The sequence below is a fragment of the Antechinus flavipes genome, chromosome 6 (genome assembly GCF_016432865.1).
Source record: "Antechinus flavipes isolate AdamAnt ecotype Samford, QLD, Australia chromosome 6, AdamAnt_v2, whole genome shotgun sequence".
NCBI lineage: Eukaryota > Metazoa > Chordata > Mammalia > Dasyuromorphia > Dasyuridae > Antechinus > Antechinus flavipes.
In genome coordinates, this window is record NC_067403.1 from 134350608 (window position 1) to 134377134 (window position 26527).

A 26527-nucleotide genomic window follows, 5' to 3' on the forward strand; every position below is an offset into this window, starting at 1 on the left:
AAATAAAAGATTTAACATAATCATTATTTTAGATGGTGTTCTATTTACAAAATTGAGAATGTAAAATAATTAGTGCAGCAACAAAAACAATACAAACTAGATTTGATTTGAAAGAATAATTTGACAAATTCAGAAAATACTCATTCATGTCTAGCTGTGAATGTGATATTCCATACCAAGGATCTTCCACTTCTGCAATGAAGTTTGGGATTGATAGTGCACTTCTCTTCCCTCTTCAGAAATATATTCCAAATGACAGAAATCTGTCTAGCCTATAATAGCACCAGCATAGTAATGCTTGGTACCATCATGCCAGAAAACAGAGAGAATGGATGTGGGAGAAACATTCTACTAAGCCAAGAGAAAAAAAACCACTGTCCTTCTTAGTGTTGGGATAAAAAACCTAGGCTGGTGAATTGTAGACTGTTCAACATAGGATGATGATGAGATGATTCTGAGATACAAAATTCAGCCACTCCAAAATCCAGTACTGAGGATAATTATTCTTTAAATAAAAGTGTTTTCCAAAAGGAAATTGATTGCATTTTAAAATAAGCACACATTGTTCAATCTCCCATCCTTATTGCACTCCACCAGTTACTTTTAATAAAATAATTTCTACCTATATGCCAAGAAGGCAACTGGTCTCTGATGTCCATGTTCATCTGTCATAGATCCAACACTGGGAGGTTCCACAATGACATCATAAATTATTCCTATGTGGAAAATAACAGTGAAAATTAGGCTGGATTAAGGTTATAACTTTCTTTTATCTCTGAAGACATAAAATTCTTTATTTTATTAATATAAATGTTTAAGATTCCCTTTTCCCCATGTGGCAAAATCAAATGAGATGAGGTTTACTTAAGATATGGCAGACCCTTTAACTTTGTGTCAGAATTTTCCTGCAAAGTAATCAATATTGGAGAAGTCCTCATATTTGTTTAAAGAAAATACAAATATGTAGCTTGAATTCATCTATCTACCTACATTTCATAACTATTTAAATTTTTCCCTTAAATTGTGATTTCCATAGAGTTCTTATCTATGTAAAATTTTAAATCAAATGAAATATTTTAATGTCTTTGACGTCTTCAATTTTAAGACCTAGCCAATTTCAAAAATCTAGAAACAATTATGTGCCCAATGACTAGGAAAGTTACACTATTTGTATTATATGAACATTATATGAACCATAACATTTTAATGAATGAATGTTTTTCAGAATATACAGAAAAGCAGAGGAAAACCTGATTAAACCAACACATAAGATAGCAGAACTAAAATAAAAATAAACAATTACTACAATGTCAAGATTACCCCAAGAGGCAGAACAATCAAAATAATTCAGATTAGAATCAAACTAATTCAAACCAAATTGAAATTAAATTAAATAGCCATATTGATGCAGTGGACACCCAAAGCCCTCAGGTCGGGCTTGGGTCTTAGTTGGGAGCTCTAAGCTCTGGCACAATTCTTTAAGAATTGCTGCAGATTGACAAAAGGCCTTCTTTTGTCTCGCTCTCTGCCTCTAAGAGATACAAGGGAGGCTGCAAGGATTTGAAAAAATACAAGTTTTTACCTGTCCACAATCTAGACACTCCCCTGCCTCTAAAATCTTTCCTGGAGCAGATGCTTTGCTTGAGGAAACTCCCTCTGTCCAAATCCTTTCGAGAATTAAAGGCCCTTCCTTTGCATCTCAGTGCATTTCTAATCTTTTTTTCTCTGTCACCAGAAAGCCCTGCTCTCCAGCAGGAACTGTTGAGACACGAGAGGAAGTGTCTCTTTAACACTCCACCCCAGACCAAGGAGACACGTGACTGTTCTGGGGACCCCACTCCTTTTGGGGGTCCCAGGCCAGCACTCTCTTTGCTCTGTTCTGGGGAGATAGTCGGAGAAACTTGAGCCCTTCTCCCACTCCACTGTTAAATGCAATGGAGTCTCTAATGGTCAAGCTGTAGCCACGAGGAGAAAGGTCACTGAATTGGGGTGAGTTTAGAGAATGTCTCTGACCAGGGTAGCTACTCCCTGGACAGGGGTAAGCTGTCTTCCCTTCAGGTTTTGCTCTCCCAGCAAGATTTGGGGGCTTAGATGAGCTGCCCCACCTTTAAGTTCCAGCATGGAATTGCCAGAGGAGCCCTCGCCATTCAAGACGCACTGCGCTGGGTAAGATGGCATCTCTTCGTCCCTCACCGTCGCTCTGGCCTTTCCTCCCCCTTCTTCCATGGCGTGGGGAGTGAAGAACTCGAGGCCTGTTTCAGACCTCTCCCATGTGGCTTGGTAACCTGCCATTTAAATGCTCCTATCCTGTCCCCTCCTTGGGGTTACTGTACAGTGGGGAGATTGGGGACTCAATCTTAATCTTCTCAAATCTCCGGAAAGGTTGTCACCAACTTTTAAAATAGAAATTTGCTAGCAATTTGGACAAGTGAGCCGTGCCCCTTCCAGACTTTTACCTGGCTCTTAAAGCCGCAGCTTCCAGCCCTCAGGAAGTGTGCTTGTTCCATACATTTTAAACGGGACTCAGTTTCCCTGATTTGGTCATCCTGCGTTAACTGTAGAAGCCTCAGAATTACGCTTTCACATGCTCACAAGGCTGTCTACAAAGACCGGATTTTAAACTGCTCTCGGTTTTTTTCTTAGCCTCAGGGCACTACTTAAAACTATTTCTTAGCTGCTTGTGGAGAGAGAACCTAGTTTTCTTAGTCCTAAAACCTTTTGCTCTTAGCACACTCGGTTCTATTCTTTTCTGGATTGGCATTCTATGTCCCTGCCAACAAAAGGGTTTTTTTTCTGGGCTCCAACCCTGGCCAGGTTGCAGCTTCAAGAAAGACCTTTGGAATGATGGCTGGGGAATAAAATTTCAGGTCAAGGCAAATTAAATTCTTTAAAAGATGGCTTTTTATTTCTTTTCTCCCCTCATTCCTTGACTGCAGCAAGAAATGAGTTAATGGGAGAAACTGAAGCCATTTAAGAATTCGGTGAATACCTTTAGGAAAGAAGTCTGTCTTTGCTGTGTGCTTTTCTCATGTTTTCTGGACTTCTTCCCTGTTTTCCCTCGCCCATTCTTTGAGATGCTGAGTGACTAAGATGGGATAGTTTACCTTCCTACTTAGATGGTGTGTTTTCTAGAGGTATTGGGCAATTTGTAACTGAGTTATGCCTTAACATTTGTCATCTTTGTTGGGCAATTATAAGTTATATGAAGTTTGGTTCAGTTACTTGTGAACTTCAAGATCTGTGTAATGTTAAATTTAAAATTGTCTACTTATATAAGAAAGATAGCTGTATAAACTGTAAACCCTTTACTGTGATTCTTGAGAACTAGATTCATCTGAAGTCCTTGATTAATGATAACTTAGAAGATAAAATCCTTTGGGACTGCAGCTAATATTTGCTGGGAGTTTTGAGTTCAGGTGTGACTGCATAGACCAGAAGTAAAACTGCCTTAAGTAGCTATTTTAATTTGTGGCCACACTACGGTTGCTGCTAAGCTTTTTACTTCCTGGGGCTAGAGTTTCTTTATCTAAAGGTTTACTTCGCCCAAGTACTTGGGGCCACTCCCACCTTGCCTTTTGAGAAAGCTGGGAATCTCATCACCCTGATTAGGCTTAGGCCTAGAGCCTTTTACACTGTATGTTGATGGAAGGCAGGGCTAGGCCCCTGACTTGCTGCTCAAGTAGCCCAGGGCTATAGAATATGCATACTGTCTAGTGTTAAAGAGAGGAGCTATTGAAAGGAGAACACACCCACTCCTACCACATCTCTCCTTTGCTACCTAGCCCTCAAAGTTGGTGGCCCTCTTAGGAGGTTTCCACTGAGGCAAACCCACCATGTCATGCTTCTGTAACGGGGGCGGCTCAAATGCCCGGGCTAATTTGAGCTCGCTGGGAGACTCCTGCAGTCTTGGGGGGATTTGTCGCTCATAGGACGCTGTGAGGACGAAATCCTGTGGGTTTTTTTTGGCAAACGGTCCTCTGGGAGGGCCCTTTGTGACACCTTCTAGAGCAAGGTTACGTTATAGAATGTGAAAGTTTTCGGGTTTTGCCATGAATTAGCTTTCTTAACTCTGGACAAGGTAAAAGACTTTTTTCTTTCCTTATCTTGCAGTGGACACCCAAAGCCCTCAGGTGGGGCTTGGGTCTTAGTTGGGAGCTCTAAGCTCTGGCACAATTCTTTTAGGAATTGCTGCGGATTGACAAAAGGCCTTCTTTTGCCGGCTCTATCTCTAAGAGATACGAGGGAGGCTGCAAGGATTTGGAAGAATAAAAGTTTTTACCTGTCCACACCCCATCCCTATGGAGATTTTAAGCTGTCTCTTAATGCAGAGACAAACACTGGGCTTGAGAAAAATGCCTCATTCTTAACACCTGAACTCTGAATAGATTAGCTGAATTCCCAATCTCTCTGGACAAGTCCATCCTTAAAAGTTTTTTTTCTTTCTAATCCTGGGCTTGATTAACACTTATGCCCTCAGGCAAAAGCAGTGAGCCAAAACACACCCAGCACTCTTGTCTTTTTTAAAGCTGAAAGATTCAGCCTAGTGAAACCTAGGACCCTCCCACCACCTCAACTTTTTCGGGGTCCAAACCTCAATGTTTCTTCCACTCTGCTGCTAACAGCTGTTGGTTTCCCTTTAACTCTAACCTGAGACACTGAGCTCTTTTCTCAGGGCAACTTCTGCCTCCTGAAAAAACATTTGGAGCAGAAGCACCGTTTAATACAAATCTCTCCCAGACTTAGGCCCGAAGGTGCCCTGGAAACTGTCCGAGGAGACCCCAGTCTCTGTCCTGAGTTCGAGCAGGAGGAACAATGGAGAAACTGCATCACACCACAGGGGCTGAATTGTCCCCCGGCGTCCTGTTCCCCAGTAGGGAATTGGGATTTGGCCCTGTTTCTCTTTTTATCCCAGGACAGTCCCAATACCTCAGGGGCCCGTAAGCTGGGTTGGCAGTGCTGAGATACTTTGCACTCCCTCTGACCCCTTCCACCCCTCCCCCATAGAGTGGGGAAAGTGGGGGGAAGGCTTAGGATCTTTGCTTATTGAGGAACCAACTCCTTTTAAAGAAAGGCAGCACCGTTCAAAGATTTCTAAGAGCTTAAATTGCATTTTTATCTTGATTACATATATAGTCCTCCAGTTTCCCCTGACTACTTAGTCTATACCCTGAACCAACACCAGGAGAAATTATCTTTCCTGGAAATTAAGAGTGAAAGGGCTAAATTCGAGGATACTTAATACTTTTTACTATAGACAAATAATTTGCTCCCAGCATTTTCTCCTACTTCTCCTTGTTATATGGGCCATCAACATTCTTACAGGCAGCCCATAGAAGGGACCTGCTGTCATCATCTCCACCCTGGATGACACCCTGGTTTTAACTGCTCCCAAGATCTGGGCTTCAATCTTTGTACTCTCAACCGCCCTTCAGCCTGGAGAACATGGGACAACTGACTGGGAATAACTGACTGGGACACACACCCCTTAGATGCACTGCTGCCATCCCCAAACCCCACACCTCATGCCTCACCTCCTGGCATGAACCCCAAATCTCTACGACCCTTGCCAGCTCGAAGCAGTTAAGAGGAGATCGGCGCCCCTTTTCCCACATGCCTTTGGAGGTGACTGCTTGAGGCGGGGATGAAGAGGGGACCCCTGAACTTGGAAAATCCTGGAAGGAGAAAATCTTCAATTCTGTCTCAATAAGAGACTTTGCCCTATTTCTTTTTCCTTAAATGAATTTAAGTTCCAACTGCTTGAGGGGGGAATGATGCGGGAAAGATTCCTTTCTAGATTCCCACCCTCTCCTAGTTAATAATGTAAATTGCCCTTTAACTCACAAATCCTGGTCCCTTTGAATTCCAAGAGAAGATCTGACCTGTTCCCAGCCCCACCCGGATATGAGCCAACTTTGGGGCTACACCTGAAAGCCCCTCGAGCTAAATCTCCTATTATAAAAAGTCCATGCTGGGAACCCCTCTTTGCAGAGATTCCAAACATGGCTACCATGTGAGGACCCTCTGTCCACTGGACCCTCTGTCCAGTGCCCTCCTTATCTCTACCTTCGCCAATACTTTAACTTTGCTTATCTAATAATAAACCTCTTTTATCAATCTAGCTCTCCAGGCCAATAAATGCTTTTATTGGGAACTCGCGCCGCTACTAGACCCCCTTGCGCCAAATCGGTACCCCAAACCTGCCACTAGACCTTAACCTTAATTTCATTTAGGTACCCCAAAGCTAGACCTCAACAATATCAGAGTACTAAAGTTAAACCATTTCCATGAAGAAATGGTTAACCAAGAATTGGTTAACTAGCATCTACTACTACTGAGATGCTTACTAAGTGAGGACTTAATTATGTTAAGTGTTGGGAATACAAAGAAAGTCAAGAAACAGTCTTTGCTCGCCAGGAGATCACAATTCAAGAAGGAGACAATACACAGTGAAAACAAGAAATAAAAAGAACAAATTGGATAGTGCTCTTAACAGTAACAGAGACATTTTGAGTTTATGATGTCTGGGACATCCAATTCAAGCTGTCCAACAATGTCCAAGATATGGAAATTCTGGCTAGCTAAGTAGATCAAAATTATTACCAGACAGATAACACCTGAATCCATGGAAATTGCTGATACCAAGCAAATAATATTCAGAAAGGAGAAACCAGAACAGAGCCCTGGGACACCCTCCTTGTGTGATCTAGGCAATCCATCAAAGACAGAGAAGAAAACAGACAGTAGAACAATCAGGATAGAGTAGTGTCAGGGAAACAGGGAAAAGAGAGCATCACAAAGAAAAGGGTGAATGACAGTGTCAAAGTATGTAGAAATTTCCCGAAGGATGAGGATTGAGAAGAAGTTATTAGATTTGGCAATCACAGAGATTATTGAAAGATTGGAATGGAAAATTCCATCCATATACAGAGAAAGTACTATGGAGATTGAACATGGATCAGAGCATACCATTTTTATCTTTTTCCTGTCGTGGTTTATCTTTTTTTGTTTTTTCTTTCACATGACTAATATGGGAAAATGCTTAAAATGACTGTATATGTATAAACCTACACCAGATTGCTTACTGTTTGGGGGAGGGAGAAGGGAAGGGGAAAAAAAAAAAACTTTGTAACTCAAATAAATATTATTAAATAGAAAAATAAAGAAAAACATTACTAGAAATTATAAAATTATTTCTACTGCCAACTGCCAATATTATACACCTTTCTACTTAATCTTTTGGGACTACTTAACTTCTTGTATTCATATTTTTAGCAAATAGCAAGTACCAGGCAAACAGCAAGACACAACTAACTAAAGGCTAACTGAAGACACAAGAGGGTGGGGATCTGGGGGAGTGATTGATGTATCAATTTAAACACTGACAAATAATCTTGTTTTTTCATTATAACTTTAAAATCAGTAATAACAGCAATATAATTAACGTTCCTGTTACTATTCAGAAAGATAATCCGTTAGTAGTAATAGCAAGTTGCTCATCTTTAGGAAGGTCACACTGTAGATTAGAATACAATGAGGACATCAAGAAACAACAATGTTTTAGCCTCAAGGCTAAATACATCCAGTTATTGGGCCCTCAGCTCTTAATCTTCACACAATCTACATTATTTTAACTTAACTTAAGTGCTTTTCTTTACTCACCTAACTTTAAATCTAGCTTTGGGCATCCCTTAGGAATGACATTTTGTCAAGTTGGTATTATAACTTTGCTATACCCCTCCGTCCAGATTTTTTTTATTCATGACTACAGTCATAAAGAATTTTCCCTCAGTATTCTCTGTGACTCCCTTTGGCCTTAATACTCAGTTGTCAGTTTTCAGGAGAGAGAGAGAGAGAGGACTTTCCTCCTTCTAGAAAATCTCAAAAAATTTTTTTGTCTAGTGAGATGATCAGAGAATAAGAAAATGTTTTATCTTGATTGCATGATTCAGATTTTATACAATTTAAATAATCAGGAAAAATTATTCTTGGCTTCCAATCATTTAAATAATTAAAATGTATTCTTTCAATAATACTCGGGAATAATTCAACATTTAAACTGATGATCAAGGATGGACAGAAGCAGCTACACCCAAAGAAAGGACACTGGGAAATGAATATGTGTGGAAAGGTGAAGAACTTACAGATTAAGCACATATTGATCAGAGACTGTTAACTGAAGTAGATCAGGCCTATAGGCCCCAGTCGCGTGATTTTAGATGAGACCTGGACTGCATTCCATTGTCCAAAGAAGGAATTAAGTGGCCAAAGCTATATATCACCTTTTTCACTGCATTCCACTGACCAAATAGGGAGATAAAGGTTTATGTAACCAATCACAGCCTGTAAAGGGTGGGATTTTGGGGGTTCTTTGTCTGAAATGTATAAAAGTTATAAGCATCTTCACGTGAATGACTCTCCTCCTGTGGGTATCTTTGCTGTCCTTTCGGGCCCACAGGCCAGGACGGTCCGCTTCTCGAGATTCTAATAAATTCTTTCTGTACATCATTTGGAGTGACTCCTGAGTAGTCAGTTTGGGTAGGTGCAATTGCCCCAAACAAATATAAACTGCTTGCATTTTTGTTTTTCTTCCCGGGTTATTTATACCTTCTGAATCCAACTCTCCCTGTGCAACAAGAGAACTGTTCGGTTCTGCAAACATATATTGTATCTAGGATATACTGTAACCTATTTAAATGTATAGGACTGCTTGCCATCTTGGGGAGGAGGTGGAGAGAGGGAGGGTAAAAATCGGAACGGAAGAGAGGGCAAGGGATAATGTAAAAAATTACCCTGGCATGGGTTCTGTCAATAAAAAGTTATTTTAAAAAATAAAGAAAAAAACAAAAAAAGAAATGTGGAGAAAAAGAAACATACCCACTATCACTTAGTTTTGATAGTAAGCAGAAAATAGGAAATGCAAAGAATTTTAAGGAAGAATGACTCTACCTTCTAAAAATCTGAATTATGATGTAATAAAGTATAAGAACAAATGCAAAAAAAATTAAATTGAACATTAAATCGAACTCATTCATTTGAAAAATATTCCTTTAGTGAAAGATGATGAACCTGACCCTCAAAGAACTAGTTATTATAAGTCAGTTGCACCTTCTAACTTGTCTGTCTCAGGCAGGCTCCAACGTCCTCCTATTCATTCAAATATTCAATAAGTATGTAATAAATATGGCACCAGGTACCAGATAAAAGATGAATAAGCTATAACAAGCTTATAGCCCAATAAGGAACATAAAAGATGGTGATGGTAGCGGTGAAGCTATCTGCCTTGATGGAACTGTGGTTGCATCCTCAAATATCAAATTTGGTGGCAATGAGAAGAGCTGTGGATCTAGAGGCCGTGGTGCTTGAGTCATTTCATTCACATCAAAAACTCTTCATTACCCCATCTTGGTTCATTTTACAGATGAAGAAACTTACTCAAGGTCAATAATCACAAAGTGTCTGAGGCCAGATCTGAACTGAGGAAGTGAATCTTCCTTACTCCAGGTCTAGCTTTTTTTTTTTTTTTTTTTTTCTGAAGCAATTGGGGTTAAGTGACTTACTCAGGGTCACACAGCTAGGAAGTGTTAAATGTCTGAGACCACATTTAACTCAGGTCCTCCTGACTTCAAGACTGGTGCTCTATCCAACTGAGCCACCAAGCTGCCCCAGGGTCTTGTATTTTAAAGACAGAGAACCGGCATTCAAATCAGCTGTTACTTATTTGTTCTGGAGATACAAATCTCCAGAAGGCTGGAGAACATCTTTCCCATCTCTGACCTGTGCAAAAACCTATTCCTTCTTCTCCCTGGATCCTGTGAGTCTCATACTTAAATGCATCCTTTAGTTTATGTCTGTGTGATCCTAAGCCAAGACTCTTAATTTGGTTAAGCTTATCTGCAAAATGAGGGATTATAATTTATACTTTAATATATTTAACATCTACTGGTCATCCTGCCATCTAGGGGAGGGGGTGAAGGGAAGGAGGGGAAAAATTGGAACAAAAGGTTTGGCAATTGTCAATGCTGTAAAATTACCCATACATATAACTTGTAAATAAAAAGCTATTTAAAAAAAATGAGGGATTAATTAATGTTCTTTTCCAACTACACACCCTAAGAAATCTACAGGCATTTTTCTCCACTGATGAAGATCACAATTCACTCAAAGAGAAAAATAACTATAAAACAAATTACAATGTGGTAGGGGGCAGCTAAGGGTCTCAGTGGATAAAGAACTAGCTTGGCATCAGGAAGATTTGTGTTCAAATCCAACCTCACTTACTGTGTGATTCTAGTCAAGTCACTTTACCCTCATTTTTCACAGTTCCTCATCTGTGAAGTGGAAACATACTGGAGAAAAAAATTGCACAGTACTCCAGTATCTTTGCCAAGAAAAAAAGTCCACAGGGTCTCAAAGAGTTGGAGACAACTAAATAACAATGTGGTAACAGAAAAAAAGATGTACAAAGAGCTTTAAAAATTTCTTCTAGTTGGAAGAATTGAGAGGTTTAATAGAGGAAGTAGCACCTGAGCACAGCCTTGAAAAGAAACAGAAACATAACTGAATATATAATGAATTATAAAGGATGGAAATACTCACTATGTGAAAGTATTATGCTAAGCGCTGAGAATATACACAGCAAAGAAAAAGTATATTTACTCTCAAGGGGGGCTTGTATTCTAATGTAAGGAGTTTCATATAGGAAGTTTCAATTATAAGACACGTAGAAAATTTCATTTGTCCTTGGAATGGAATGGCAAAGCAGATGGAAATATCTCTTCTCTAACATCATAAACCATTATCAGTTTCTGATGCTTTGTCATTGAATAGTACCAAGGGCTGGATTGTAAAAACTTTCTTTTCCGGGTTATCCTTAGTTGTGGTTGCTAAAGAGTTCTATAGCAGCTACAGCATCCAAAGAAGCAGTTGCCACATCCTACTTTATAGGGGTTACTCCCCTAGATGATGGCTATAGGAATAGACTAGAATCAGGCTTGGTCTTAGGAGCTATTCCCAAAGTTCCTAAGCTTATCTTCCTGTCACTGGCAATTGGTAAAGTACCAATGAGTTGGTATTGGTGATAGTGAGGAAAAGGATTTCAATAGTAGGTAATGAAAGGATAGAAAAGATTCTAGGAATGGAATCATGACCAAAGGCATGAAAGATGGAAAATAACCAAAAAAGTTTAAGATGAGAGAAAGAAGGAGAGGATTCATGAGGGGAGAAATGAGTTTGAACAATATCTGGAAGATTTTACCATCTGATATTCCCTTCAAACTAACTGCTCTCCTCTACCTTCCCCTAGTCACATACAGAGATAGTTTGAATTTGCCATTTCATATGGTGTCACTTTCAAATTCCATGAATCTTGAAAGTCCCCAATCTGATCACAATCCATCGTCATTCCACCTTTCTCTGCCTTGCAATTCTAAACCCTGTTCTTTACACCACAATCTCCAATCAACTCTCTGACTCTCCAATTCCCTCTCAGATCATTTCCTCTGGATTACCTACACTCTCCTCCTTTCATTATTTTGAACCAGTTCAACTCTATACTGTTAAAGAGTAGTTAGCTTCTTTGTATCTCAATTGTAACCTACCAAGCATCAGTCTTGGAGCATCCCCAAAATGTGTTGTCTTAACTCCTATGTATATGCTACTGAACAGAAGTGGAGAAAAATCACAAAATCATGCAGATGAGGTCCACAAAAATTTATGTTGTGCAACCTCAACTGGGTTTTAACTACAGCAAAGCATTCTATACCTCCCTAATTAACTCAATAGCTCTTCAAACCTTTTCAACTCTCCTTAATTTCTTGGTTTCTCTCTTCCCCCACACCTCAGCAAATAACTTTACTCCAATTTACTGAAATAAATTAAGGCTATTCACCAAGAGTTCCCTGCTTCTCTACTGCCTACAAAAATGTCCACTATCCTCAAAATAAACCCTCACTTGATCCACTCAACCTTGCTAGCTACTGTCCTATATCTCTCCAGCCTTTTATAATTAAATTTCTGGTAAGATCTCTTGAAAAGATCTGGAAGATCTCTTCTTCTTCTCTCACTCTCAAGTTTCTACAGTCTGCCTTCCGACCTTATAACTAAACCAAAACTGCCCTCTCCAAAGCTACCCATGATCATTTAATTATTTGCAAAATCAAATGGTCTTTTTTCTTGTTTGTTTGTTTTTGCTGAGGCAATTGGGGTTAAGTGACTTGCCCAGGGTCATACAGTTAGGAAGTGTTAAATGTCTGAAACTAGATTTGAACTCAGGTCCTCCTAACTTCAGCTGGTGCTCAAATGACCTTTTTTCAATCCTCTTCCTTTGAACTTTCTGTAGCCTTTAATACTTTTACTCCCTGCCCCTTCAAAACCTCTCTCAAGAGTTTTATGATACTGCTGTCTCCTCCTTTTACCTGTATGACTGCTCCTTCTCAATCTCCTTTAATGGATTTTCATCCAGGTTTTATACAAAAACCATGGATGTCACACAGAATCTGTCCTAGGCTATCTTTTCTTCACCCTCTATACATTTTTACTTGATAATCTCATCAACACCTATAAATTTAATTATAATTAATTAAAATTCCACTTCTAAAGACAATTGCAAGTTTATATAATTCATATATCAAGCAGAAAAAGAAGACTATTTTGTCACATGAGAATGTCTAAAGGCAGGGAAACCAGTTAAGAATCTGGATTGAAGGGTCTATACAAGAGGCAATGAAACTCCTGGACTAGAATGGTAAAGAGGGGATTGATGCTTCAAAGGAAGATTTGAAGCAGTAGGAATAGACATAGAAAAAAAGAATAAAAAATTACTCTCTTTGAAACTGGAGGACTTGAGAGAACAAAACATCATCCTTCAGGCATACGGGAATGTAAGAGTTAAAAATAGGGTTTTGTTGGGGTTAACATGAGAGAAATGAGCTTGGTTGAACATCCACATAGCATCCATGTGTTCAATTGAACATCTAGAAAAGGGAGACTAAAATCATGAAAAATCAATCAAGTCTGGGGGCAGAGCCAAGATGGCGGAGAGAACACATGCTTCTTTCTGAGCTTTCCTGCTATCCTTAAACTACCAAATTCAACCTCTGAATTAAGTGCTGGACTGTCAGAACCCTTGAATATTGGGAGTACAACACATTACCAACAGAAGATAATCTCGAAGATCTCCAGAAAAGGTCTGTTTTGGTCAGGTGTGGACATAGGAGGAGGCCAGACCACACGCAGGCACAGGCAGGCAAACAGGAAGAGCACAAGCTGAGCAGACCAGGGGCAGAGTATGGTCTCTGCAGGTGGAGAATCTGCAGGGAGGACACTACCACAGTATTGGCTGGCTACTCTGCTCTGGCTGCAAGACAGCAGATCAGCAGAGATGTCATAAAACTTCCAACACGAACACAGAGGGTAAATAGTATACCCCAAAGCGCCAGAGTCTCATAGGACTTGGCCACACCCACCCAGCACCAGGAGGATCCCAGCACTGTCGCTGTCACTTCCTGCTCTATAGAGGAAGCTTAGAAAGCCCTCACTGCTCCAAAAGCAGACTCCAACTTTATTAAAAAATGAGTAAAAAGGCAAAGTGAGCTCTAAATATAGATAGCTTCTATAGTGAAAGAGAACAGACTTCAAACACTAAGGAGACTAAAAGCAGATTATCTCTAGATGAACCTCAAAGGGGGATATAACCTGGTCCCCACCATGCAAGGCTCTCCAAGAAGAAATTGAAAAGGATCTTTAAAAAGAGCTAGAAGAATGGGGAAAGGAAAGGAAAACTCTGCAAGAGTGTTTGGAAAAGGAATATAACTCATTAAAAGAAGTGGAAAAAGTGGAAAAAGAAAACAACTCCCTGAGATGTGAAATGGAAAAGGTAAAGAACTCTCAGGAAAACAGAATTTGTGAACTGGAAAAAGAAAAATAACTCCTTAAAAAAAAAAAAATTGATGAAATGGAAAAAAATTCCATAGAACAACTCAGTTAAAACCTCAATTGGACAAATACAAAAAGAAATAAAAAAAAAATGAAGAAAATAATTCATTAAAAATCAGAACTGAATAAATGGAAATGACTGACTCGAGGAGACATCAAGAATCAGTCAAGAAAAACCAAAAAAATGAAAAAATAGAAAAAAATGTTAAATATCTACTTGGGAAAACAACAGACCTGGAAAACAGATCTAGAAAAGATAATCTAAGAAGTATTGGACTCCCTGAAAATCATGATGAAAAAAAAAAAAAAAAAGCTTAGACGCTATTTTACAGGAAATCCTCAAAGAGAACTGCCCAGATGTCATAGAATCAGAAGATAAAATAGCCATTGAAAGAATTCATCAACATCTCCTGAAAGAGACCCCAAAATTAAAACTCCAAGGAATATTGTGGCTAAATTCCAGAACTATCAGACAAAGAAAAAAATATTACAAGCAGCCCGAAAAAAAACAAATCAAATACCAAGTAGTCACAATAAGGATTACTCAGGATCTAGTAGCTTCCACATTAAAGGATTTAAGGGCCTTGAAGTCCGATATTCCAAAGGGTAAAGGAACTTGCAATACAGCCAAGAATAAATTACCCAGCTAAACTGAGCCTTTTTTTCCAGCGAAGAAGATGTATATTCAATTAGACAGGTGAATTCCATTTATTCCTGATGAAAAAAACAGAGCTAAACAAAAAATTTGACCTCCAAATATAGGACTCAAAAGAAGCATAAAAAGGTAAAAAGAACTCTTAAGTATTATATTTCTGTTATGGGTATATAGAGAGAGTACATGTATAATTTGATTTTACTATTATAATATAAAAATGTAACTAGAGGTGGAAAGAAGATTGTATCAGAAAGAGGGAAACTACATCTCACGAAGAGGCAAAGGAAACCTATATCTGAGGGAAAGAAGGGATGAGGATGAATACTGTATGAATCTTACTCTGATCAGATTTGGCTCAAAGAGAAAATTAATATTTTTAATTAATTAAAATTAATATTTGATTTACAGAGAAACTTCTCCTACCTCATTGAAAAGTAGGAGGGGAAAAGTGAAAAGGAAAGGGGTAAGCAAAATAGAAGGTAATACAGAAATATTAGGGGAAAGGTTTAAGAAAGGGGGAGGGACTTTAAGGGGGAAGAAGGGATTCTAAAGAGGAGGGGCTGCATGAGGCAAGTGGTACCCATAAATTTAATACTGGGGAGGGAGATAAAGGGGAAAGGAAAGAGAAAAGCATAATCTGGGGATAAGAAGATGTCAGGAAATACAGAATTAATAGTTTTAACCATAAATGTGAATGGGGTGAACTCTCCCATAAAGAGGAGGTGGATAGCAGACTGGATTAAAAGCCAGAATCCTATAATATGTTGCTTACAAGAAACTCATTTAAAGTAGGGTAATACATACAGAGTAAAGGTAAAAGGCTGGAGCAGAATCTACTATGCTTCAAGTGAAGTCAAAAAAGCAGGGGTAGCCACCCTGATCTCAGATCAAGCAACTGCAAAAATTGATCTAATTAAAAGAGATAAGAAAGAAAACTATTTTGCTAAAAAGTACCACAAATAATAAAGCAACATCAATACTAAACATATATGTACTAAATGGTATAGCATCTAAATTCCTAAAGGAGAAGTTAAGAGAGCTGCAAGAAGAAATAGACAGCAAAACTATAAGAATGGGAGATCTCAACCTTGCACTCTCAGAACTAGACAAATCAAACCACAAAATAAGTAAGAAAGAAGTTAAAAAGGTAAATAGAATACTAGAAAAGTTAGGTATAATAGATCTTTGAAGAAAACTGAATGGAGACAGAAAGGAGTACACTTTCTTCTTGGCAGTTCATGGAACCTATAAAAAAACTGACCATATATTAGGACATGAAGACCTCAAATTCAAATGCAGAAGGGCAGAAATAGTAAATGCATGCTTTTCAGATCACGATGCAATAAAAACTATATTCAATAAAAAGCTAAGGGAACACAGACCAAAAAGTAATTGGAAACTAAATAATCTCATCCTAAAGAATGAATGGATTAAACAGCAAATCATAGATACAATTAATAATTTCACCCAAGAGAATGACAATAATGAGATGACATACCAAAATTTATGGGATGCAGCCAAAGCAGTAATAAGGGGAATTTTATATCTCCAGAGGCTTACTTGCACAAAATAGAGAAATGAATTAGGCTTGCAATTAAAAAAACTAAAAAAAGAGCAAATTAAAAAACCCCAAACACTAAACTTGAAATTCTAAAACTAAAAGGAGAGATTAATAAAACTGACAGTAAAAAAACTATTGAATTAATAAATAAAACTAAGACTTGGTTTTATGAAAAAAAATTAGATAAACCTTTAGTTAATGTGATTAGAAAAAGGAAAGTGGAAAATCAAATTGTTAGTCTTAAAAGGGAAGGGAGAACTTTCCACTAATGAAGAGGGAATAATTAGGAGTTACTTTTCCCAACTTTATGCCAATAAATTTGATAACCTAAGTGAAATGGACGAATACCTTCAAAAATATATATGCCCAGATTAACAGAGGAAGTAAATTGCTTAAACAGTCCCATTTTAGAAAAAGAAATAGAACAAGCTATTAATCAACTCCATAAGAAAAAATCCCCAGGACCAGATGGATTTACATGTGAATTCTACCAAACATTTAAAGAACAGTTAATTCCAATACTATATAAACTATCTGAAAAAAATAGGGAAAGAAAGAGTCCTACCAAATTCCTTTTATGTCACAGACATGGTACTGATACCTAAATCAAGTAGGATGAAAACAGAGAAAATTGCAGACCAATCTCCCTAATGAATATTGATACAAAAATCTTAACATATTAGCAAAAAGATTACAGAAAATCATCCCTAGGATAATACACCATGACCAAGTGGGATTTATACCAGGAATTTTTCAATTTTAGGTTCAATTTTAGGAAAACTATTAGCATAATTGACTATATCAATAACCAAATTAACAAAAACCATATGATCATCTCAATAGATGCAGAAAAAGCATTTGATAAAATCCAACATCCATTCCTAATAAAAACACTTGGGAGGATAGGAATAAATGGACTTTTCCTTAAAATAGGAGAATATATTTAAAACTGTCAGTAAGCATCATATGTAATGGCGATAAGCTGGAAACATTCCTAGTAAGATCAGGAGTGAAACAAGATTGCCCACAATCAACATTATTATTAAATATTGTATTAGAAATGCTAGCTTTGGCAATAACAGTTGAGAAAGAGATTAAAGGAATTAGAATAGGTAATGAGGAAACCAAATTATCACTCTTTGCAGATGATATGATGGTATACTTAGAGAACCCCAGAGAATCTACTAAAAAGCTATTAGAAAGAATCCAAAACTTTAGCAAAGTTGAAGGATACAATATAAATGCACATCAATGATCAGCATTTTTATACATCACTAACAAAATCCAACAGCAAGAGATACAAAGAGAAATTCCATTTAAAATAACTGCCAATAGTATAAAATATTTGGGAATCTATCTGCCAAGGGAAAGTCAGGAACTATATGAGCAAAACTAGAAAACACTTTCCACACAAATAAAGTAAGATCTAAACAATTGGAAAAATATTAAGAGCTCTTGGATAGGTCGAGCAAATATAATAAAGATGACAATACTATTTAATCTATTTATTTAGTACTATACCAATCAAACTCCCAAGGAACTATTTTACTGACCTAGAAAAAATAACAACAAAATTCATATGGAAGAACAAACGGTCAAGAATTTCAAGGAAACTAATGAAAAAAAAAAAAAATCAAATGAAGGTGGCCTAGTTGTACCAGATCTAAAACTATATTATAAAAGCAGTGGTCATCAAAACCATTTGGTATTGGCTAAGAAATGTAGAAGTTGATCAGTGGAATAGGTTAGGTTCATAGGACATAATAGTCAATAACTATAGCAATCTAGTGTTTGACAAACGGAAAGACATCAGCTTTTGGGATAAGAATTCACTATTTGGCAAAAACTGCTGGGAAAATGGTAAACGAGTATGGCAGAAACTAGGCACTGACCTACACTTAACACTGTACACCAAGGTAAGATCAAATTGAGTTCACAATCTGGACATAAAAGAATGAGATTATAAATAAATTAGAAGAACATAGGCCTCTCAGACCTGTGGAAGAGGAAGGAATTTGTGACCAATGAAGAACTAGAAATCATTATTGATCATAAAATAGAAAATTTTGAATATATTAAGTTAAAAAGTTTTTGTATAAACAAAGTTAATGCAGACAAGATTAGAAGGGAAGCAATAAACTGGGAAAACATTTTTACATTCAAAGGTTCTGATAAAGGCCTCATTTCCAAAATATATAGAGAATTGACTCAAATTTATAAGAAATCAAGCCATTCTCCAATTGACAAATAGGCAAAGAATATGAATAGACAATTTTCAGATGTCTGAAACGATTTCTAGTCATGTGAAAAAGTGCTCCAAATCACTATTGATCAGAAAAATGCAGACAACTCTGCGATACTACTATATACCTCTCAGATTGGCTAAGATGACAGAAAAAGATAATGATTAATGTTGGAGGGGATGTGGGAAAACTGGGACAATGCATTGTTGGTGGAATTGTGAATAAATCCAACAATTCAGGAGAGCAATTTGGAACTCCGTTCAAAAAGTTATCAAACTGTGCATACCCTTTGATCCAGGGACCCATACGTGCAAAAATATTTGTGGCAGCCCTTTTTGTACTGGCTAGAAACTGGAAATTGAATGGATGCCCATCAATTGGAGAATGGCTGAATAAACTGTGTTATGTTATGGAATATTATTGTTCTGTAAGAAATAACCAGCAGGATGATTTCAGAGAAGCCTTGAGAGACTTACATGAACTGATCCTAAGTGAAATGAGCAGAACCAGGAGATCATTATATACTTCAACAAAATACTAAATGATAATCAATTCTTATGGAAATGGCTCTCTTTAACAATGAGATGATTCAAACCAGTCTCAATTGTTCAGTAATGAAGATAATCAGCCTAACCCAGAGAGAGAACTATGGGAAATGAGTATGGACCACAACATAGCAATTCCACTCTTTATGTTATTGTTTGCTTGCATTTTTGTTTTCCTTCTCAGGTTTTTTTTTTACCTTCTTTCAAGATCCAATTTCTCTTGTACACTAGATAACTGTATAAATATGAACACATATATTGTATTTAACATATACTTTAACATATTTAACATGTATTGGACTACCTGCCATCTAGGGGAGGGGATGGGGGGAAGGAGGGGAAAGGTGGGAACAGAAGATTTTGCAAGGGTCAATGTTGAAAAATTATCTATGCATATGTTTTCTAAATAAAAAGCTATAATAATAAAAATAAAATAAAAGAAGAGAGAAGAAAGAAAGAAAAGAAAGAAAGAAAGAAAGAAAGAAAGAAAAAGAAAGAAAGAAAGAAAGAAAGAAAGAAAGAAAGAAAGAAAGAAAGAAAGAAAGAAAGAAAGAAAGAAAGAAAGAAAGAAAGAAAAAGAAAGAAAGAAAGAAAGAAAGAAAGAAAGAAAGAAAGAAAGAAAGAAAGAAAGAAAGAAAGAAAGAAAGAAAGAAAGAAAGAAAGAAAGAAAATCAATCAGGTCTGAAGATACAGATCTGAAAGTCATTCCCAAAAGAGATAACTAAAGCCATACCCCACATAAAAATGATCCATGTGATAATGTAAGAGAATGGTGATAAGGACAAATACTAATGGTGAGAGAGTAAAATCAAAAAAGAACACAGATGTATCCTCTACAGAAAACACATGGAAGTTGTACCTTAAAATAAAAAGACTACAGATGCTTGTAGTGCTTACATAAATTCTCCAACAGACTTCTAGGAACTAAAGCACTAGGAGAGCAGAGGTAAAGACCTATGAATCAAATATAGGCACACAGTAATTTCAGGTAAGATTAAAAGCAAAACTTTCATAATGGAAATAAACTAATAGTAGTAGTAGTAGAATATTAAGGATATGAAATTAGAGAATTAAGGATGCAACTACAGAACTCTAGTCCTCAGTTTCTTCACAGATATTACTAAATGAAAAACAGGGTCCCCATTAGATACTTATAATCTGAAATTCTGTAAATTACTATTTATAAAGATGAGAAAACTAATTTTTAAAATTTCACTACTAAATGATATTTGTAATATAACATGCTAAATAACAAATATTTCCAGATACTACCAGGAGTCCAGAATTTTTTTTTTTCAATTTATTTATTTATACAGGAACTAGGACATCATTTCTACTTCATTGTGATCATTATTTATTGTTTGGATCAAGTGTCCTGATACAGATCAGTTTGAGAATTAGATCAGTTTGAAAACTGGAGATGGCCCTAGATGCAAGGGAAGACCTTGGCCTTTTTAAGCTCAGATCTTCCTTCAACACTGAGGCTGCACTCAGTGAATAAGGTTAGGAAGCAACTGAGGCAAAGAATCTCCTCTTTCACCTAGTCCAAAAACAAAAACAAAAAATCTAAATAAATAAATAGAATCTGTGTAAGAGCAGGCTCTCCAGACAAGAGATGTGATCTATTGAAAAGAGCACTGATAAACTGACAATCAGAAGACCTAAGTTCTAACAGAAAATAGGAGCCATTTATTCTAAACTATACCTGAAAAAGAATCCCTTTCTACATAAGACCAAATAAATGGTCATCCAGCCTTTGTTTGAAAACCCCAAAACAGGAGGTGATATCCATAAATACTGGATGCCCTTTTAGAAACATTCTCCAGCTTTTTCAAGAACTTTCTAAAACAGCACCCCAAACTGAATAATCTTCTAGAGCCAGTGTGATCACAGCAGAATGGTACTACCCAGTCTCAATACTATTTCTGCCTATACAACTTAGACAAAGGAAATTCCTTATAACTCTGGGTCTGCTTCTGGGGTACTTCTAACCCAAAATAACTTAAAAGGAGGTGTATTTTAGAAGGGTTTGAGAACTGGGGGGAGAACAAGAGGAACTCAACCTTTAATTCGACATAATTGGACTCCTTTGTAAACCCGAGAATTTTGTTATGCATTTATAAATATTAATTGATAAAAGATTTCACAGCCTTCACTGATCAGACTTTCAAGGGTAACAGAATGGCTAAAATCTCCTGGATTAGCCCTCTAGGCTTAGATAATAAAATCTTTATTGTCCTGAATTATTTAGCTTGTTTTGTATAGAATTGTTTGCCTGTTGTCTCCCCCATTAGATTTAAGCTTCTTTAAAGGCCTTCTTTTACCTCTTTTTTGTATATCCAGAGCTTAACACTATGTTTGGCACACAGTAGATATAAAAAAAATTATTTACTGAATTGAATTACATAGCTTACTTTGTATGAATTTGTTTGCTCCGTTAAATAGTATGCTCCTCGAGGGCAGCGACTGCCTCTAGTCTCTTTTTGTATCTTGATACAGTGCCTGGCACAAAACTTAGTTTTATTGATGGGCTAACGTGATAAATATTTACACATAGACTAGTACACGCTGCTCTAGCTGAAGACCAAGAGAGGACTCGCAAAAAAGTGAGTGAACCCCGAACGGGATCTAGCGGAAGTCCTTTGGGAACTCCCGAACCCGCCGGCATTACCTCCAGTGATGAGAAAATAAGACACCACCACCAAAGCGTACACCGTCATTGCTGATGGCATGTGGGCCCAGGGCGGCTTCTTCAGCTTCAGATTGGGACATTCTAGGACCACGAAGGGCACTCGGTACAAGGTCTCCATGCTGGCTGCGGCGACGTTCCACAGCCCCAAGATTCTATCACGGAGATGCTGGCGCTTCAGGCGCCGCGGCACCAGAAAAAGAAGACTACATAGCGAGCATGCTCGAAGATGTCGCCAGATTCCTGAAAGCTAAGAAAAGGCCTGAAAAAGAATAGACGAGAGCCGTGGCAAGCAACATCATTAAGCCTAAAATATAAAATTCAGTTATTTTAACATTTTTCACGACATCGGAGGTGTACAAAGATTTTAGGATTTTTAATATCCAATTAAGTGACAAGGTTTAATCTTCCAGGACCCACGTGGCCCTCAACGTGGCAAGAAGGGGGAGAGGAAGAAGTCGCTCCTTGCTCGCCACTCCCCACCGGCTGTCGCAGAGTTGGGAGGCCTCTGACGTCGTGGAGAGCCAGGATTGGAGAAGGATAAATTGGCAGCCCGGCGCATTAGGTTGCCTGGCAGTAAAAACACAAGCCGGAACTTGCGTGCTAATTGTGGAACCTAGTTGGAGGAAGAATATTTGGTCTTGGAAAGGACCTCTTTAGAGGTGATCTAATCCACAGGTATTTTACTGGAAAGACTCCCACTCTTATAATATGTAGAGTCATATACAGTTCCAATGGACTTGTGGGGACGGAGTGTTTCACCTTTTTTTGTTTGCTTGTTTTTTGTTTTCTTTCTCATTTTTTCCCCTTTTTGATCTGATTTTTTCTTGTGCAGCAGAATAATTGTGGAAATATGTATAGAAGAATTGCATATATTTAACATATATTGGATTACTTGCTGTCTAAGGGAGGGGATGAGGGAAAAGGAGGGAGAAAAAATTTGGAAAAAGGTTTTTGCAAAGAATGAATGTTGAAAATTAGGCATGTATTTTGAAAATAACTTTAAAAAAAGTAGAATTAGATTTCAAATGCAAGTTTTTGGTCTCTACATCCAGTGTTCTTTCTGAATTGCCTTTTTACTTTTGATTTTCTCAATATGAAATGGGGAGGATGCTTTCCCTAACCTGTTTTTTATTGCCAAAAAGGGAACATCTTGCATAGTCTTAGTTGACTGTAATTCTATTATTCTTAATGTTTTAGTTAACATAGCCTTTTTTCTTTTATTATATGATCTCAGCATTGGAAGAGACCTTCGAGATCATTTGGTCCAACTTATTCTTGAGCGGAAAGTAAATCATCCCCTTTATAACATCTCCCCTATCAGATGTCTATCAACCCTTTGCTTTAAGAATTCCAGTGATGCAATAACAATAATATTCTATGATGATATACTGTCAATAAGTCCTCAACAATGCAATTATCCAAAGACAATTCTGAAGGACTTGTGATGAAAGGTTCTGTCCATCTTCATGGAAAGAACTGGTGGTGTTGAATGCATGTGGAAGATAACTTTTTCTTTATTTAGTTAATTTTTTTTTTGTCTGTTTTCTTTCACAGCATTTCCATTTCATGGAAATGTGTTTTCCATGACTACATATATAGTCCATGTCAAATTGCTTGCCTTCTTAATGAGAAGAGGAGGGAAAGTAAGAATTTGGAACTCAACATTTTTAAAAATGTTAAAATTAGTATTATATGTAATAGGGGAAAATAAAATATTAATTTTTTTGAAAGAATCTCATCATCTTTTGAAATAGCCCATTCCACTTTCAGACAAGCTCTGAAATCTAGCAACAATGTTTTTCATTCGAGAAATAGAATTAAACCCCAAAGAAAAAATTCTGCCATGATCTGAACGAATTGTTTTTCTCATAGCCAGATGATTAATCTTTTCAACTTGTATGAAGTCTATGGACTAAGATATTTATGGTTTGTACTCTTCTACTTCTACTTCATTTTTTCCCCCTGAACTCAAGAGTTAGGGCATCTAGATGGTACAGTGATAGGAAGACCTGAGTTCAGATCACAAAATGACCTGAAGAAGGAATGACAAACCACTTCATTGTCTTTGCCAAGAAGACTCCAAATGGAGTTACTAGAATTGGACTCGGCTCAGAGGACTAAACAATAAAATGACAAACTTAATAGGGCAATTTCCTTAATAGAAAATTAACTGTTGCAGCTGTCTTTTAAGAGCTTATGGCATATGAGCCCTTTAATCTCAGAGGCGAGAGATTCATAAGGTATGAAAAGAGCTCTAGTTTATTATGCCATACAGCCTTGTTGATATACATTTTTGCAAGTGTGAACAGTAGGCAAACCCCAATCACCATTCAGAGAAGCAGCTCATGGGTATTGTGCATGCATAGCATCTGCCAATAGGAGGAGAGCCAATCCAGCAATTCAGCAGCTTGCTCACAGGTGAGAGGCCCTGTTCAGGCATTCCTGTTCATGTAGTCACTGGCTATGACCCTCAGCTTACACTTGTTCGCACAATCACAAATCAATGCTTCTTGCTCAACAAGGGCATTTCTGCAACGTAACAGAAAACTTATTGTACATCAAAGGTCGAGGAGGCCTCTGTACTCCCTCTTAAAAGAATCCCATATCCTTGCAATTCCCCCTTTTTATGTTTTGAATAAAAAGTCCTTTCTTGAGCTGCAACTTCTGAAAGGATGGTGGAGAAAGATCTATAAAAGCATCCTAATATTACAGGGTAACAACAAAGCAGTAACAACATAACAACACAGACCAATCCATGATTCTAATTTTAACTACCATGAAAGAGGTATTATCAAACCAACGTTTGATTTTTTTTCAGTAGTTTTATCTAGATTCACATTGTAATAGAGTCTGGAGTTTAAATAACTCTACTTCAGCTCCTCTTTCCAATGATACTTCTCTTTTTTCTAATGGGTTTAAGGTCTATTTCTCACTTTTGACAGGAAGCATTGATACATGAGCTCTAGTGATCACAAATATATTCTGATTTTCAATTTCAATATACAATTCCAACAAGTAACAAACATTGTAAAAATCTAATGCTTCTTTGGTAACAGTTACAGTCTCCCCACATGAATGCATATTTCCCTCCAAGACAGACTTTAGTGTAGAACTGGTATCTAATTCTCATGCCATTTGTCCAAGAACCAGGACCCAAGATGTTTTTCCATGTGCCAAACTACCGGCCCAATTCTTGACTGACAAGAATGTGTCCTATGGAGGCTTGTGCTTTTTAAGGGGCCAATCTGATGATCCATTATGTAGACACACTGCTACAATCCTCCCACAGATGAGGGTGTCACTATGACAGGACATCCCCTGCACGCCTAGTATGTGTCACATTATATCCCACCCCGCATGAGATAATCCTAGGTCATGATGGGTCCATCGTGATAGCCCACCTTTTGGCCTCTGTTGCCAGTCCTGATTGTATGTAACATAAGCCCATATATATAGAAAACATCTTGCTAGTGGTCTTGGGGGCACGTCTTCTACTCCTATTGGATGGTCACCTCTTCTTCTTTTCCTCTTCAGTTCTATGGACAACTTTGAGATGTCTGGGGATTCACTGCTGAAGGTTTTCTCCTGTGGAGATACAAGCATATGCTGGTCCCCCATTAAAACCTTATAGGGTCTCCCATCCTTCAAGACCCTTTTTCATTACCATGGTCTCATTCTTAGGGGGGCCTTCTTAAGGAAGATTGGGTATTATCTCTTAGTGATTCTCTATGTTCATCAGAGAGTATTTCATAGCTGGACTTAAATCATTTGAATCAAATTTTAAGTAATTTATTGTGTACACTGCTTTCTCTATAATTTGCTGAGTGACCCTACCTCCATCTCCCTATTTTTTTTTTAAATAAATCTCTTGAGGGTCTGATTAGTCCTTTCTACAATGTCTGTCCAGTAGCATTGTAAGAAATCCCAAAAATATGATGTATAGAGAATTCCTATAAGAACTGTTTTAATATTTTTGAGGTATATGAGGGTCCATTATCAGTCTTAATGATGTGTGGGATACTCATAAAGGCAAAACAGTGAAACAGGTGATTTATTACATGTGAAGCAGCTTCCCCTCATTGAGAGGATGCAGAAACAAAGCCTGAATAAGTGTCAACTGTAATATGAATGTATGTTTTTCCCATATGTGTAACATCCATTTGCCATATATCATTTGGCCTATCACCTCTAGGGTTAGTCCCCAGCCCTACAGGTCTCTAAGAATTATATATTGGTACCAAGAAAGCAAATTTATCCCTGTCCTCAAGGTGAAGAGGGATAGAGTCCATAAGGGCCATTCCCTGGGGATCATATTTGGGGATAGCAAACCTGCCTGTAAAGTACCCATATCTTTCAAAACTGAGTTTATTTGTCTCAAGTCTGTTAACATTCCCCATTTACCAGATTTTTTCTTTATAACAAATACAGGAGAGTTTCATGGACTGTTTGTTTCCTTAATATGTCCTAATTTTAATTGTTCTTGTACTAATTGATGTAAAGTAGCTGTTTTCTCTTTGGACAGTGTCCATTCATTGCTCCACCCATAACTGATGTGTGAGTAGTTATTTTTAGAGTGGTGAAAGCTGCAACAGCAATGACTCTCCTAAAAATCTGTGATAATTTTCATCCCTAATTGATGTAATATATCCCTACCCCATAAGTTAATATGTAATCCATCTATTATTAAAGGAAAAATGATTTCTGCCTTTCTATCTTTTTGCCAATTTACCAGTTCAGCAGACATCAAAACCTCTTTACTGCCTCCTACCCCTGCCATTCTATTGTTTTCTGAAGTCATAGGCCACCAAGGGGGCCATTGAGAAGGAGCCACCACAGTCCTGTCAGCTTCAGTGTCTTAAAAATCCTTTAAACTGTTGGTTATTCAAAGTAAGGGTTAGT

At 37.6% G+C, this 26527-nt stretch overlaps 1 protein-coding gene across 2 annotated transcripts in view; it reads right to left on the minus strand.

Annotated features, from left to right (window-relative positions):
- OSTC (oligosaccharyltransferase complex non-catalytic subunit) overlaps nucleotides 1–21839 on the minus strand; it is a 75967-nt gene extending 54128 nt beyond the window's left edge. For both annotated transcript variants that reach the window (XM_051965975.1, XM_051965977.1), the window contains exons 1-2: nucleotides 21608–21839; nucleotides 623–716 (exon numbers count right to left, since the gene is read on the minus strand). In XM_051965975.1, the coding sequence (XP_051821935.1) occupies nucleotides 623–716; nucleotides 21608–21746 (233 nt within the window). In that variant the 5' untranslated portion in view covers nucleotides 21747–21839. The remainder of the gene's footprint in view (nucleotides 1–622; nucleotides 717–21607) is intronic.
- Between the last annotated feature and the right edge of the window lie 4688 nt (nucleotides 21840–26527).